General features: G+C 43.5%; 1 protein-coding gene across 2 annotated transcripts in view; it reads left to right on the top strand.

The window, feature by feature from the left end:
• Positions 1 to 4,450: 4,450 nt before the first annotated feature.
• prkar2aa (protein kinase, cAMP-dependent, regulatory, type II, alpha A) overlaps positions 4,451 to 16,524 on the top strand; it is a 320,293-nt gene continuing 308,219 nt past the window's right edge. For both annotated transcript variants that reach the window (XM_073072054.1, XM_073072053.1), the window contains exons 1-3: positions 4,451 to 4,623; positions 8,765 to 8,857; positions 14,480 to 14,607. In XM_073072054.1, the coding sequence (XP_072928155.1) occupies positions 4,501 to 4,623; positions 8,765 to 8,857; positions 14,480 to 14,607 (344 nt within the window). In that variant the 5' untranslated portion in view covers positions 4,451 to 4,500. The remainder of the gene's footprint in view (positions 4,624 to 8,764; positions 8,858 to 14,479; positions 14,608 to 16,524) is intronic.

Genomic DNA, 16,524 nt, shown 5'->3' with positions numbered 1-16,524 from the left:
ATTTCTTTTTGGAACCTAGTTTTTATACAGTCGGCCCTCCTTATCCGTGGGGGTTTGGTTCCAGGACCCCCCACAGATACCAAATTCCGCGGATGCTCAAATCCCGTATATAAAATGGCGTAGTATTTGCACGTAACCTACACACATCCTCCCGTATACTTTAAATCATCTCTCGATTACCGGTACTTATAATACCTAATACAATGTAAATGCTATGTAAATAGTCGTATTGTATTGTTTAGGGAATAATGATAAGAAAAAAAAGTCTGTACAGGCTCAAACAACGAGTGCTGGAGGGAGAACATCTGGGGTTTTCTTTCGATCCTGATCTGCGGTTGGTTGATTCCGCGGATGCGGAACCCACGGATACGGCGGCGGGGGGGGTGGGGGCGACTGTATGGTATTGCACAGTACTACTGCCACAAACCAACACATTTCACAACGTATGTCAGCGATAATAAACCTGATTCTGATAGCATTAGCATGATCAATCAAAGGAAAAGGGTTGAATTCCAAACAAATGTGGAACAGGAAATCAAATTATTAAGGAACCAGCAGAAGCCAAGAAAAACATAAGCACAAGAGATTCAGCCGATGCTGGAAATCCAGAACAACACCCAGAGCGCTGGAGGGACTCAGCAGGTCAGGCAGCGTCTATGGAGCAGAATAAACAGTCGATGTTTCAGGATGAGACCCTTCGTTAGACTGGAAAGGAAGGGGGAAGACACCAGAACAACAAAGGGGGGGAGGGATTGGAGTACAAGGTGGTAGCTGCATCCTGCAAGAAGAATATAGACGAGTCAGCAGTACAGCAGCTTCTTCACCACTCCAGTGTCTCAGGTTCAATCCTCACCTCGGGCACTATCTGAGTTTCTACCACCTCCCCGTGACCATTTGTCACTTGGGTTTCAATGGGTGCTCTGGATTCCCCCCACCTCCCAAAAACCTGCAGGGTGGTGGGTTAGTTGGTCACTTTATATTATATGGGGTGTCCAGGCAGGGGCAGCTTGTCCTGACCATTCTGGGGCAGCTCACTCACCCTTGGTCCCCCACTGGACACTCAGCTCTCACTTGTGGCCCCACGTAGCTGTTTGCATGCAACAGCAGACACACCCCAGTACACCGCTTCGACGGGTGAGGGTGGCCGGTGGCCTCGTACCCAGGTGAGATAGGGACACACCTGTCCTAGCATGTGAAGCCAGCCCCGGGGGGACTGGGTGGGTGAGATCTATAGTGAGATCCATCAGCCAGGAAGGCAGTGCTGCGATGCTCCGTGGCAAGTCAGGACGACGTCACGGTCGTCTACTAAAACCAAGGAAGACCGCAGTTTGTGACGCTTGTTCATACCCCTGGACCCAGATTTCTGAGGTCAAGAGACTGGATCTGCCCCAGTGCAATGGCTTTTCCTCTTCAAAAACTCTCCGACTCAGGTTTCCTGCCATCGTTGGACAACCACAGCAGCGTGTTTCCCTTCATGTGCATGAGTAAGAATCTTGGAGTGGGTGGGGGGATTTCAATAGGAATGTATAAAGAATATAATGAGTATAGGTCTGATGAAAATAGGCACTTTATGGTCAACGTTGGATCAAAGGTTTCCGCTGCTGTATGATTCTAATTCTATGACTCTAGGAATGAATGAGGTAAGAGAGAGGCGATGCATGTATGGAATGAGCTGCCAGAGAGAGGGGTACAATTACACTATTTACAAGATATTTGCTCAGGTTCACACCTAGGAATGCCCCTGAATCAGGTGCACTATCACCAAAATTAGAGGGGTGATTGATAAGTTTGTGGCCTAAGGTAGAAGGAGTCAATTTTAGAAAACCTAGCACATTTATTTTTCAACATAGTCCCCTCCTACATTTACACACTTAGTCCAGCGGTCGTGGAGCATACGGATCTTGGACCTCCAGAAAGTGTCCACAGCAGGGATGATTGATAAGTTCGTGGCCTAAGGTAAAAGGAGATGAGTTATACAGCTCTCGTTACATGCACATGCAGTTCAACTCTTTGAGTGATTATGCAGAAAGTTTGAAGTTAATAACATCTCCTTCTACCTTAGGCCATGAACTTATCAATCACCCCGATGAATTACTAACTAAAGACCTTTGAGTGACTCTAGAGCCACAGCAATGTACTGGCTCTTCTCTCTTAGTTCAAGGTGCAATAATGATGAGGGAGTGAGACTCTCATCTCTGTATTGAATTAATGAACCAGGCTCATCCTAGATTCCAATTCACTCCATGGTTTCAACCCTCCTTGTCAATGTCTCAGCCAAAACCACTCAAAGAAATTAATGTTCCCCAATTCTGTTCCCTTGAGTGTTTGCAAGTTTCATTTGCCCATTATAGGAGCTCATGCCTTCGGCTGCCAAAGGCTCAATCTCTGGACTTACAGCCTGAAACCGCACTACCTGCTGTCCTTCCTTTAAGGTAGTGGATAGTTGAAAACTTTTCCCCAAAGCACAGTTATCTAAAATGTAGAGGTGTAGATTAGGGCGAAGGGGAAGAAGTTCAGAGGATGATTTGTTGCATTCTGTGATGTTCTGCTGAGCATTGTGGGCACTGTTCCCTCTAAGTTGCACAGGTCCTACATACGTAGCCTGGAATTTTCTTTTATATAATTTTGAAATCTACATTAATATAATTGTAAAATACCCTGTAATTATATGTTAATGAATATAATCCATTAATTTGCTAAATAATAAATGTACCACAAGCTTTACTTTGAAACATTTTAGAGCTTCAAAGTATTTACATTATCAGTACTTCAACTCATTGTTACAAATTGTAACAATAAACATTGAATGAAAGTTAGTAGCTCATTGTTAATAAACTGCCAGCCCGCTGAATGCCGCTGCCATCTAAGTTTAAAAGTTTAAAATGTGCAAGATTTTCTTTATGGTACTGTATTTCATTACACCCTTCAATTAATAAATAAAATCATAAGTATGTGACTTCCCAATTTTCATTCTAAATATTCATAGAATGCATTTAATAAAAGAAAACCATTTAAAATGCTGCAAATTTTTCAGGCCTTGTGTAAACTTCCTGCTCATGGCAATGGTTGGTCCACACAGCTGTAAAAAAAATGGATTGTGGGCATGCTATGTTGGTGGTGGAATGTGTGGCAACACTTGTGGGCTGCTCACAACACATTATGTGTGTTAGTTGTTTATTATTTTTTAGTGATTCAGCGCAGAACAGACCTTTCTGGCCCAACAAGCTGCACTGCTCAGCAACCCATCTATTCAACACTAGCCTAATGACAGGACAATTTACAATGACCAACTTACCTACTAACCGGTACTTCTTTGGACTGTTTAAGGAAACCCAAGCACCCAGAGGAAACCAACGCAGTCATGGGGAGAATGTACAAACTCTTCACAGATGATGCTGGAATTGTTCTTCAAACTCTGAAACATTCCAATCTGTAATAGCATGGCACTAACTGTTATGTCACTATTGTGTCCCAAATGCAAACAGTGCATTTCACTGCATATTCTGATGTACATGTGATAAATACATGAATCTGACATCTCAGGAAGTAGCCAGGGAAATGTTACAAATGTGCAGATGACATCACCGTACTGGGCCACATCGCAAAAAACAATGACTCAAAAAATGCTAGAGAAACTTAGCAGGTCAGGCAGCATCTATGGAGGGGAAAAAGCAGTTGATATTTTGGGCCAACCCTTCTCCAGGGTGGTGCACATACTCCTTCTCCATCATTGGTGTTGAGGTTGAGAAAATTGAGAGCTTCAAGTTCCTAGAAGTGAACATCACCAATAGCCTGTCCTGGTCCAACCACACTGACACCAAATAAGAATTTCAAGTTGTATTCTTTAAAAATAAATGAACCTTTGAAATATGGCCAAGAAAGCTTCTACTTTTGCAGGAGAAGCCTTAAACTGTTACTAATTTGAAATGATACACCAGATGATGAAGGCATCCAAAATTTCACCTGCTGGAAATGTAAAATCAAAACAGCAAGTGCTCGATATACTCACTAGATCAGGTCGCATCATTGAAAGAAAAAAATAAAACGAACATTTTCAAATTGTTGGACTTCTAAAGTTGGAGTAATCTTGGGGCATAAAATATTTTAGTAATACGATTTACTATGAATTATTCTTAAAAATATTCTTGACAACATGCAATTGGAGGATTACCTTGAGATATTAAGGTGTCTTAACTAGAATAGTTTATCAAATTGAACCGTGGCTACTTTTAACCAAGGCAATTTTGTTAATCGGGGCAAAACTTTTAAATTTACGAGTCGAACAAAAAAAAAGTAAAAACTATCAGTCAGATGCAAAAGAACAGAAAATAGTTTTCATGACAGAGAAGCTGTGCTCAGTGTTGGACTACGCCACCTGGGGGAAGTATTTGGGGAGAGGACGGTACATCAGCGGACGTGGCTGGTGCCACAGTAAATAGTGTCCGTGGGCTTGAGCGTGCGCACCCGTTAGCTCCCGTCTCCCAGCACACAGGCAGCAGAATGTCAGTGGAGGACAAGCCCAGGCCGCGGCCGCAGACCGTAAACCCCATCAAAAACTTCTTCGCCGGTGGTTTCGGCGGGGTGTGCCTGGTGTTCACCGGTCACCCGCTCGACACCATCAAAGTAAGTCTTCTGCCAGCTGGTGAGGGTAGTTTCCTCCACCCTCTTTTTCCCGTCCCCCATTCTACCCTCCCCAAAAGCCACGAACACCGAAGCCTAACCCCCCCCCATTGATCCATCTCCCCTACACCCTTCTCCTTCCCCTTGTCCCCGTTCTTCCCACCAACCCCCAACCGCGTTCTCCTTTCCCCCACACCCGTCCGTCCCGCGTCCGTACTCGAACTCCTTACCCCGATTCTGTCCTCTTCCCTACTCGTCTTCCCATATCCCTTTCTGCCCTGTAACCACAACTCCCCTGCCTTCCACGTTCCTTCACCATTCGGACCTTCTTACCCGCTAACCCCCCAACTTCCAAAAGTTGTGTCTGCTGGGTGGACGGTGATCTCTGCTGTTTAACTTGCTCCCGTGGAGTCTGGGCCAGTTAGAGTGGGCACCTCAAGGCACAGCAGAAATGCTACGAACGTTTTCCAAAATACGTAGAAGGACAAGTTAATTGGAACAAAGTTCAAAGTAAAGTTTATTATCCGAGTACATACATGTCACCACATGTAACCCTGAGATTCCTTTTTCTGCAGGCATACTTAGCAAATCTATAGAACAGTAACAGTAAACAGGGTCTAAACTGTAAACTTAACAAAATGTGCAAATACAGATAATAAATAGCAAAAAATAACAAGCATGAAATAACAGGATAAAAGAGTCCTTAAATGTTCAAGAGCTTGATGGTTGAGGGGCTGTAACTGTTCTTGAACCTGTTTGGTGCAAGTCCTGCTGCACCTGTACCTTCTACCTGATGGCAGCAGCGGTGAGGGTTTTTGATGATGGATGTTGCCTTTCTACAATAGCATTTCATGTAGATGTGCTCAATGGTTGGAAGAGTTTTACTGTGATGTACTGGGCCAAATTCACTACCTTGGAGACATTGGTGTTCCCATACCAGGTCGTAATGCAGCCAGTCAGCACACTTTCCACCACACACCTATAGAAGTTTGCCAAGGTTTTTGATGGCATGCCTTATCTCCACCCACTCCGGTGGAAGTAGACGTGCTGTTGTGCTTTCTTCGTAATTATACTTATATGATGGGTCTAGGACAGGTTGTATGAGATAGTGACACCCAAGAATATAAAATTACTGACCCTCTCCACCTATGATCCTCCAATGAGGAGTGGCTAATGAACTAGTAATCATGAACAAGCATCAGTGTCCCTTCCCACTCCAGCATTGAGGGCAAATTAAATTCAGCTGGCTCTGTTATTCAAATACTGGACATCAGACTCCTAAATCAGCTGCCTTTCCATCCGGACTGAGGAAAAGACTTGACAATGTGATCAAAATCTTTTGGAAGATATGCCACATCCCCATCAACTGAAAGTTTCTAAGCAGATCACTTGAGGGGGAGAGGGAGAAATCAGAATGGTGTGGAGAACATCAGCTGCACACTAAAACTTTGAGTGGTGAAGGAGCACACCACTCTGCAAACCAGTCCATTGAATACCTCAAACCTCAAATTTGGAAGTGTCTTAATTTTCCCTCATTAGTTGCTTTATAAATCATAAAGCCAACATTGAAACATATGATCCTGCATTGCAAGAGACTGTCTCAAAAGGACAACCATCAGGCTTTTGAATCAGAGGATAACTCACCCCATCACTGAACTGTACCTACAACCTGTGGTCTCACTTTCAAGGACTCTCATCTCATATTCTGGATACTTATTGCTTATTATTATCATTTTTCCTTTCTGTATTTGCACAGTTTATTGCCCTTTGCACATTGGTTGTTTGTCTCGTATGCTGTTTATCATTAACTCTCTTCATGTTTTTTGTATTTACTGTGGGTGCCTGCAAGAAAATGAATCTCAGGGTGTACTTTGATAATAAATTTACTTTGAACTTTGATTCAGAGAGACCTAGTTAATGGCATCCCCAAGATGCAGGAATGAAATCAAAATTGTTTTAGAGTAGAGGTTCTCAACCATTTTTGTACCATGGACCCCAACGGTTAACTGAGGGGTCTGTGAACCCCAGGTTGGTACCTCTGTTTTAGAGAATTTGAGATTGCTTAAGGGCTCTGTCAGGTGGATATAGAGTTGGTGTTTACCTGTCTGGGGATTATTGATCCAATCTCAGAATATGGCCATTTTTGCAAAGAAACTGTTTCACCCAGACACCAGTGAATCGTTGTAATTTGCTGTCCTAGAGGCACTAGGTATATTGAAGCCTGAGCAACACACAAAGGTGCTGGAGGAACCCAGATAAAGGATCTTGAGACTTGACCTGAAATGTCGACTGTCCTATTCTTCAATAGATGCTATCCCAAATCGCTGAGTTCCTCCAGTGCTTTTGTTTGTTGCTCCAGATTTCCCTCATCTGAGGCCTCTTGTATCTCCATATTGTAAACAGAAGCTGATAAATTTATTAGTATTAAAGGAATTGAGAACTCCACTATGGGCAGTCTCAAGCCCAACTGCAAAAGGAGGAGGATTGGGCATGGGGTTAGTAACCCCATCCCAAAAAAGCCAGAGCTACAGAAATGCCAATAGAAGCTCCAAAGACCTCATCCCTGGGAGAGTAAAGATCTTCACCCGGAGGATGTATAGATGGGCTACAGCTGGAGCTGAAAAACTGGCCCAGAAAAGAGGACTCTGGTGAACTGCTGGTGGCTGCCTATGCCCCTGTAGTGTGATGGGTGTACGAAGAAGATGATGTTGGCAGGTCTGGAGGACCCGAGGTATTAGGAAGGTTAGGATTTTATTCCTTGGAATGTAGAAGAATGAGAAGAAATTATGAGGGGTGTAGATAAGGTAAATGCAAGCAGGCTTTCTCCACTGAGGTTGGGTGGGATTACAACCAGAGGTCATGGGTTAAGGGTGAAAGGTGAGAAGTTTAAGGGGAACATGTGGGAAAATGTCTTCACTCAGAGAGTTGTGAGAGTGTGGAACAAGCTGCCAGCACAAGTGATGCATACACGAGGAAATCTGCAGATGCTGGAAATTCAAGCAACACACACAAAATGCTGGTGGAGCACAGCAGGCCAGGCAGCATCTATAGGGAGAAGCACCGTTGACGTTTCGGGCTGAGACCCTTCATCAGGACTAACTGAAAGGAAAGATAGTAAGAGATTTGAAAGTGCATTTTGTGTGTGTTACAAGTGATGCATGCAAGTTGATTTCAATGTTTTTGAAAAGTTTGGATAGGTACGTGGATGGTAAGAGTATGGAGGGCTATGGTTCAGATGCAGGTAGATGAGAGTAGGCAGTTTAAATGGTTCAGCACAGACTAGATGGGCCAAAGAGCCTGTTTCTTTGCTGTACTTTTCTATGACTCTCTAAGGGAATTGAAGGATATAGGATTGATAGGAATAACAGCACTCAACTTCACTTGCAGCATCACTGAACTGTTCCCACAACCTATTGGACTCATTTTCAGAAACTCTTCCTCTCATGTTCTGAATATTTATTGCTTATTTATTACTATTTTTTGTACTTGCACAGTAGTTGTTAAGAAAATGTGTTGTCTGTGGTGACATTTTGTGGTGAACTACATATACCTGTCTGGACACGGCCCCTGCTGACTGCTCCTGTGGCTCCTCCCACAGACCCCTGTATAAAGGCGATTGAGGTCTGAGCCCGGCCTCTCTGTCTCCAGGATGTAGTATGGTGGTCAACCACTGCTTGTTCCTTCTTCCAGTCAATAAAAGCCGATATCTCGCCTTTACGTCTCAGAGTGAGTTATTGATGGTGCATCACATTTGTAATGTACTTTGGTAATAAATTTACTTTGAACTTTCAACTTTGAAGTGGGGTTGAGCTAACTGATCAGCTACAATATTGAATGTTTCAGTGGACACAAGGGGCAAATGGTCCAATCATCTATCTTATGTCCTTAATATTGAATGACGGGTGGTCAGAGAATTTTTTTAAAATAAAAAGCTCAATACAAGACTTCAAGTGGCAAATCTTTTATTTAAGCATGATGTCATGCAGAGTCCACAGCCATGTGTGGAGCTCTGAGTTACAAGGAAATCAACTTATGTTTATATCTAGTAGCTTGAAAGTGATGATTTTCTTGGTCTTGTGTTGTTGTTTGATGGTGAGAGAGTACCTTGTGCAAATCTTCTCACGCCTTCCTCCTTGTTGTTTAGGTGCGGTTACAGACACAGCCGAAGCCCCTACCTGGCCAGCCTCCCAAGTTCAAAGGGACTTTTGACTGCTTCCGCAAGACCCTGGTGGGAGAGGTAACGTGTAAAGATTAGCTCTGTTTGTCACATGTACATTGAAACATCGAAACATATAGTGAAACTTGTCAAATTGTGCTGGGCCTGCCCACAAGTATCCCCATGCCCTGGCGCCAACATAGCATGCCAGCAACTTACTAACCCTAACTAGTATATCTTTATTGTGGGAGGAAACCGGAACACCCGGAGAGAACTCACATGATCACAGGAGGAACGTTCACACTCCTTGCTGACAGAGGCAGGGCGTTAGGTAATCACTGGTCTCTTCACAAATAAAAACAAGTACTAGTGTTAACCGCTAAGTCAGGAAATGAAAGTGAAAGGAAGAACAGTTAAATGATTGATGATTTTTCATTACAGATATAACAAATTTTACAGAGGCTGGGAAAGTGGGTTTGTTAGAATAGAGCAGAAAGAAGCAGTTATTTATATTTGAGCAAAACAACAACTTTATGTCATTGAAGTCTGTGATGATAACCCTGATTCAGATGTTAAAGGACCTCAGTCTCCTCAGGAAATAGAGACGGCTCTGATCCTTCTTGTAGACAGCCTCAGTGTTCTTTGACCAGTCCAGTTTATTGTCAATTTGTATCCCCAGGTATTTGTAATCCTCCACCATGTCCACACTGACCCCTTGGATGGAAACAGGGGTCACCGGTACCTTAGCCCTCCTCAGGTCCATCACCAGCTCCTTAGTCTTTTTCACATTAAGCTGCAGATGATTCCTTGCTGAAGTAGCTTTGCTGATCACGTGCACCGTGGGTGAGTGGTTGGGGTGTGTGGGATCTCAAAGGGTGTCCGAAAGGCAGCACCAGCAAGGTTAGTGTGTCTGAGACAGTGAAAAGCAAAATTAATTATTTCTGTTTGCAGTGTCAGTGTTGACAGAGGCAATAGAATGGTGATTATGAAGTTAAACCAAAGACTTCTGAGGAGAAACTACAATTATCACCAACCACAGAAGCGCTGGTTTTCAACCAAAATTCCAACAATCAATATCAGGCTGAGGATGTTGTGAGGTGTCCAGTCAAAGACATGCCAGTGCTCTTTAGCTTTTAACAGAGTGAGAGTGGACCAGGAAAGTGACAAGCAACTGGATGCTGGAGATGGAGTAGTGGTGAATTGCAGAACAGTCTTCCCCTGGAGTTTGCTGTCCTCACTGTTATGTTTTGTAACGCCAGAGCAAAAAACTAATCAAAAGGAAAACACAGAGCCAGGAATAACGTTTGTACTTAGTTTTGCTTTTACTTTTAGGGAGGTACACACTTATGGCATGGTGGCATGATGAGATATGCCATTCACATGCTTCATACATATGTGAACAACAAAGAATGCTTAATCAAACAATGTACCGCATCTCCAATATTACTCAAATTTTACTGAAATATTAAATGCACAAAACCCACCAGTACACCAAAGTTGCATCAGTAAGTTACACACACAAAATGTTGGAGGAAGACAGCAGGAGAGGAATAAACATTCGATGTTTCAGGCTGAGACCCTTCATCAGAAATGGAAAGGAAAGGGGAAGAAGCCACAATGAAAAGACAGAGGGGGTGGGGAAGGAGTGCAAACTATCCTGGCTTCTGCTCCCATCCTTTCAGAACCAGGTTTAATGTCACCAGCATAAATCGTGAAATTTGTTGTCTTTGCGGCAGCAATACATAGTAATAGAGGGAAAAAAACTGAATTACAGTAAGTATATACATACTGTAGCGGTGTGCTACACGCAGCGCTAAAATAACGACACGGAGTCGGTAAACTGCAATTAAAGATGATTTTATTCGAACTTCACAGCCTTGCTTTAAAGCCTCCCTCATCCCGCCCTCCCCGGGCGCGGATGCTCTAAGGGACACGTACTCACAAACCCCTGCAGGCTTTTTGCCTTTGTTGCGGACCTGGCCTTTGTGCCTGCGCGCTGGCTATTTGTGAGCCGGTTCGAGTGCGCTAGGAAGTGGGTCGCCACAATACAATTGCAAGAAAAAAGTTTGTGAACCCTTTGCAATTACCTGGATTTTTGCATTTATTACTCAGAAAAATGTGGTCTGATCATCTAAGTCACAAGAGTAGGCAAACACAATTATCAAAGTAGCAGATAAAAGACTCACAAGGATGTTGCCTGGGTTAGAGGGCTGGAGTCAGAAGAAGAGATTGAACTGGCTGGGTCTTTCACTCCATGGAGTGAATGAGACTGAGAGTTTGATGACAGAAGTTTATTAAATTATGAGGCGTTGAAAGGACAGATAGTTTTCTGTATCCCGCAGAAGGTGTGTCAGAAACTAGAGGGTATAGGTTTAAGGTGAGAGGGAAGAGTTTTAAATCCAAGGGGTAAACTTATCACACACAGTAGTTTGTATTGGAAATAAGCTACCAGAGGGGGTGGTGGCAGCAGGACCAGTAACGACACTTAAGAGCATCAGTACAGCTATTTGAAGGAGCAGGGCATGGAGGCATATGCAATTAATTTAGGTAAGTGGTTTTACTATAGATAATCATTAAGGTCAACATAGACGAGGTGGACCAAAGGGTCTGCTTCTATGGTATGTAACTCTATGACTTTAATAATGTTGGAAACGGGAAGGGAAAAAGTGACGGAAATTTTGGAAACAAAGTTGCTTCATTTAATTCACTCAAGCAACTCAGGATGAACAATAAATGCAATTTTGCTTCTGTTGACCACGTTTCAAAAACACTTGTCTCCTCCAGTGTTTCTTTACCTGATGAAAATGATTCCTAATCCGTGCATTTCCTACTCCTCTTTCCCTAGTTTTTGAACTACAACTCAAAGCACTGAATGGTCAACGTGGAGTGTTTGCAGATCTGAATCTTATATTTGAACTTTGTTCCTGATTTGACATATTAAGAGCCGGAAATCTTGATCCCAAAGTTGAAGGTTGGGAGAGTTGTAAATCAGTATGCATGTTTTGTCTGCTTAGCGCTTTGTGCCAAAATCTGAGAAAACATTGTTCCCTTGGAATTACTCTCAATTAGGGTGGGGTTGGTTTACAGTGATAATAGGAAAGGCCCTTAATTAACATCAGTAAATATTTTTAAACTATGATGTTTTTTTTTAATAAGGCTGTAGAAAGTTGTAAATTCAGCCAGCTCCATCATGGGCACTAGCCTCCTCAGCACGGAGCAGATCTTCAAAAGGCAATGACTCAACAAGTCAGCATCAATCATTAAAGACCCCCCATCTCCCAGGACATGTCCTTTTCCATCAGGAAGGAGGTACAAAAGCTTGAGAAGATACACACTCAACATTTTAGAAACAGCTTCTTCCCTTCACCATCACATTTCTGAATGAACAATGAACCCATGCACACTACCTCAGTATTTCCTCTCTCTTTTTGCACTGTTTATTTAAATTTAATATATATTTATTTTAAATTGTAATCCGTACAGTGTTTTTATTGTGTATTGCACTGTATAGCTGCCGCAAAACAACAAATATCACGGCATATACCAGTGATAATTAAATCTAATTCTGGCCCCTTTGCTTGCATTCTCTTAAGCAGTGACATAAAATTGAACTGAGTTCCTTTATTGGCTGTGGCATGCGTCATTGTAATCGTTCTATGGTGGTGTTTGTATTGCACAAGACGATAGAAGTAAACAAGCTGCAGTGTGGGTAAGAGGTTAAACCTTGCTCAGTGAGAACGCAACTGCTGAATCCCTGGTGTGCGTAATCAGCTTTAGCAAGGAATATGATTGGGGAGTGATTTTGCCCAATGTGATGGCTAGAAGAGTCAGCTCCTTAGAACTTGTAGCTTGAAATTTCAACCTACAACAAGCTCAAGAAGAATTTGCTCTGTTGTACTGATATGATGAACCCCTGTGCTGTGTAGAATCCTGTCAGTATTGGGTGCCAGCCAACCTTTACCGTTAGAAATACCTTTGTCTCCAACTATCCTTTAGCTGTAGTTTGCTTGCACAATATACCTTGTGTCAGTTTTTCCATTTCTCACGTCAGAGCACATACAGAATTATCTTGTATTTTTAAAATAACAACATGGAAGAAACAAACGCAGGAAGATATACCGGAATAGCTTAATTTGCATGCAGCTATTGACGTCACAGTTAGCTATACAATCATTTACTTATATTTCTGAAGTGTTCCTCACAGATGTTGTGCTCACCTTTTAACCTACTGCAAAATCAATCTAACTCTTACCTCCCACATAGCCCTCCATTTTTCCTCTATCCATGTGCCATCCAGTCTTTTAGATGTTTCTAATATATCTAACTCTACCGCCACCCCTGGCTCTACACACTCACCACTCTCTGTGTTTAAAAAACACAACCTGCCTCTGACATCCCCCACCAATACTTTCTTTCTTCCAATCTCATTAAAATTATGCCCTCTTTTATTAGTCATTTCTGCCCTGAGGGAAAAAAAGCACTGGTTCTTCGCCTTTTGTCATCTTAAACACTTCTATCAAGCCACCTTTAATGCTTCTCCTCTACAAAGTGAAAAGCCCCAGCTCATGTTCATGAATGTCTTGTGATACCCTGCAGAAGGAGGAGTAGGGTACAACTGGGGAGGAAATGGAGAACACAGAGTTACTTGCAATTTTTCAAAGTTAGGACAGGTAAGTGATGAAGAGCAGAAATTTAATATCAGATCAATAGATATGAGATGGAACCAACACTCCCTCTATTTTTTTCACAGCTGCACGGACCAACCATTGATCTGAGCAGGAACTTTATTTTTACATGGCCTGAAAACTGTGACATTTTAAAGGGTCTCAGCCCAAAACGTCAGCTGTTTGCTCTTTTCCACAGATGCTGCCTGGCTTGTTGAGTGCCTCCAGCATTTTGTGTGTGTTGCTTGGATTTCCAGCATCTGCAGTTTTTCTTGTGTTGTGGCACTTTAAATGTTTATTTTTGTCATGTACATAAAATGAATATTTAGTATGAAAATGGAAAAATCACATACTTTGATTTTATTTATTACTTGAAGGGTATAATTAAATACAGTACAACACAGAAAATATTTCACATTTCATAAACTTTTCCTAGCTACATCCAGTTCCAGCTGCGCGGCACAAAGGCTATGTGCACGGGAGCATTTCAGTTACTGTGCCATCATGTGTTCATGCAGCTTAGAGGAAAGAGTGAATGGAACCAGATAGACTATAAACACACGAGATTCTGCAGATGATAGATATCGAGAGTTCAGCTCTGAGCTGAGAATCCAGCTCAGAAGGTCTGCAGTTACATTCTTACAAGAAGTTCCACATAACTGCTATTTCCATAAATAGTTAGTTTCAATATTGAATCTCAATGTCAAAGCGTGACCAAAATCAAGTTGACTTTATGAGAGCTGCCTTAGACATCCGCATGCATCTCCATTTGGAATGCCATGTCAACATTGTTGGTAGAGGCAAATACATTAGGGGATATTAACAAACTCTTAGATACATAGATGCTGGAAAATGGAGGGCTATGTAAGTGGAATGGGTTAGTTTGATCTTAGAGTTAGTTAAAAGTTCAGCACGACATTGTAGGCCAAGGGGTCTATACTGTACTTCTGTGTTAAAGTCACAAATATTTTGAGTGACATTTTGTTTCAGGTGAAACCACATCAGTCTGCAAATTGAGATCTGTCATGTCTTCCTTTAGGGTGTGAAGGGTTTGTACAAGGGAATGGCTGCCCCGATTATTGGTGTTACTCCAATGTTTGCTGTCTGCTTCTTTGGCTTTGGTTTGGGCAAAAAACTGCAACAGAAGCATCCTGAAGATGTCCTCACGTGAGTAACCTTTGTGATTGGAGCTTAATTTAGTTTTTAATTGGTGATTTTATAGAATCATACAACAACGATATGGTGTCATACGGGGACAGGAAGGCTGGACCCAAGTGCAGGACGCAGGCACTGAAGTACTAGGGGCAGGATGGGAACAACTAAATGATAGACAAGATGAGGTGACTGTAGTGTGCGTGAGGGACGTGACGTTCAAGGTGATTCTGGGGTTCCAGGAGAGAGTTCAGGCAAGGAGGATCCCAGCGTTCAGGCAAGGGAGAATCTTGGAGTTCACTGGGTGGGCCGCATAACTTCTAGGCAGGGCCCAGACTCCCAGGCAGGAACACGGGGGCCTGAGCAGGTCACGGGGCACCTGGGTAGGTTGCGGGGCACAACCCATCGGCAGCGAGGGATAGGTAGGGGCAGAGACCTCTGGGCGGGCCGTATAACTCCTAGGCAGGGCCCGGACCTCCCAGGCAGGAACATGGGGGCCTGAGCAGGTTGCGGGGCACAACCTGTCGGCAGCGAGGGATGGAAAGGGGCAGAGTTCCACGCCAGGCAACAGCAGTCCGGCCAGGCTTGCCCAATGGATGCAAGGGATAGGAAGGGAACTAGGTCCAGGGTGACTGCCAGACTTACTCGAAGAACTCGTCTTTAACAAGGGGAACTCCAAGCCAGGGCAACCGGAGGAACAGGACAACCCCCAACTCCACTCAGTCCCAGAGCCCCCTATATACACCACCAGCCGATGGGCATCAGGTGCGCCTCCTTGAGCCCCAACAAGCCACGATGATCCACAGGTGTGACTAATTGGGCTCAAGGGCGAAAGGAGGGACAGCTACAAGACCCGGGGTCCGGAGTCCGCGGACTGGATCAAGAACCGGAATGCGGGCTCCAGACCGGACCATAACATATGGATCCTTAAAGTCTACCTTGTCAATGCCGATGATGGTGCCTCCCTAGACTAATCTTATTTGCATAATTACCATCTTAACCATTAATGTAACAACAGAACAGAAATGGTTAAAATTCAGTTTCAGAAAGGAAACTGAGAAAAACATTGAACCAGCTGCCCCAAGGGTGTTGATGAATGATAAACATGAGATTCTGCAGATGTTAGAAATCCAAAGCAACACGAAGCATTTATGGAAATAGAGTTGAGCCCTTTCATCATCCCTCTTCTTCGAATTCCCTGCTCTGGCTTCTTCACTTGCCTATCACCCCCACTGCCAAGTTCCTCTCCTTCTTCCCTTTCTCCCATGGTCCACTCTCTTCTCCTATCAGATTCCTCCTCCTTCAGCCCTTTACATTTTCCACCTATCACTTCCAAGCTTTTTATTTCATTTTCCCTCCCCCACCCACCTGGCTTCACCTATCATATTCAAGCTAGTCCTCCTTCCCCTTCCCCACAATTTCTTCTTCGAGCATCTTCCCCCTTCCTTCCCAGACCTGGTGAAGGATCTCGGCATGAAATGTAGTCAGTTTATCCATCTCCAAAGATGCTGCCTGACCTGCTGAGTTCTTCCAGCATTTTGTGTTTGTTGTTGACATGGAATCTGGCAGGAAATTAATGCTAATGTGGGATGATTGAATTGGGTTATGGTAGGGAAAGAGTAACAGTGAGTGTTTGATGGTGGTCACGGGACTTGATGGGAGGATTGGTGAAGAGGGGGAGATTCCTGGCTGAACTCAATGGCTCTGCCACTGTGGAGCAGTGAAGGCTAAGAAGTAATGCATAATTAAGGAGGACAAGCAGAGGTGTCCAAAACTGGACGGTGTGTGTTTAAGGCACTGAATACGAGGTTTAGAGAGGATCTGAGGAAGACCGTTTTCACACCAGGTGGAGAGGGTGTATGAGGTGTGGGTTTGGAACCTGCCTGGCACAACATTGTGGGCCAACGAGCCTGTACTGTGCTATGTTCATAC

The sequence above is a fragment of the Hemitrygon akajei genome, chromosome 19 (assembly GCF_048418815.1).
Source record: "Hemitrygon akajei chromosome 19, sHemAka1.3, whole genome shotgun sequence".
Classification (NCBI taxonomy): Eukaryota; Metazoa; Chordata; class Chondrichthyes; order Myliobatiformes; family Dasyatidae; genus Hemitrygon; species Hemitrygon akajei.
This window is presented reverse-complemented; position numbering and strand designations above follow the sequence as displayed.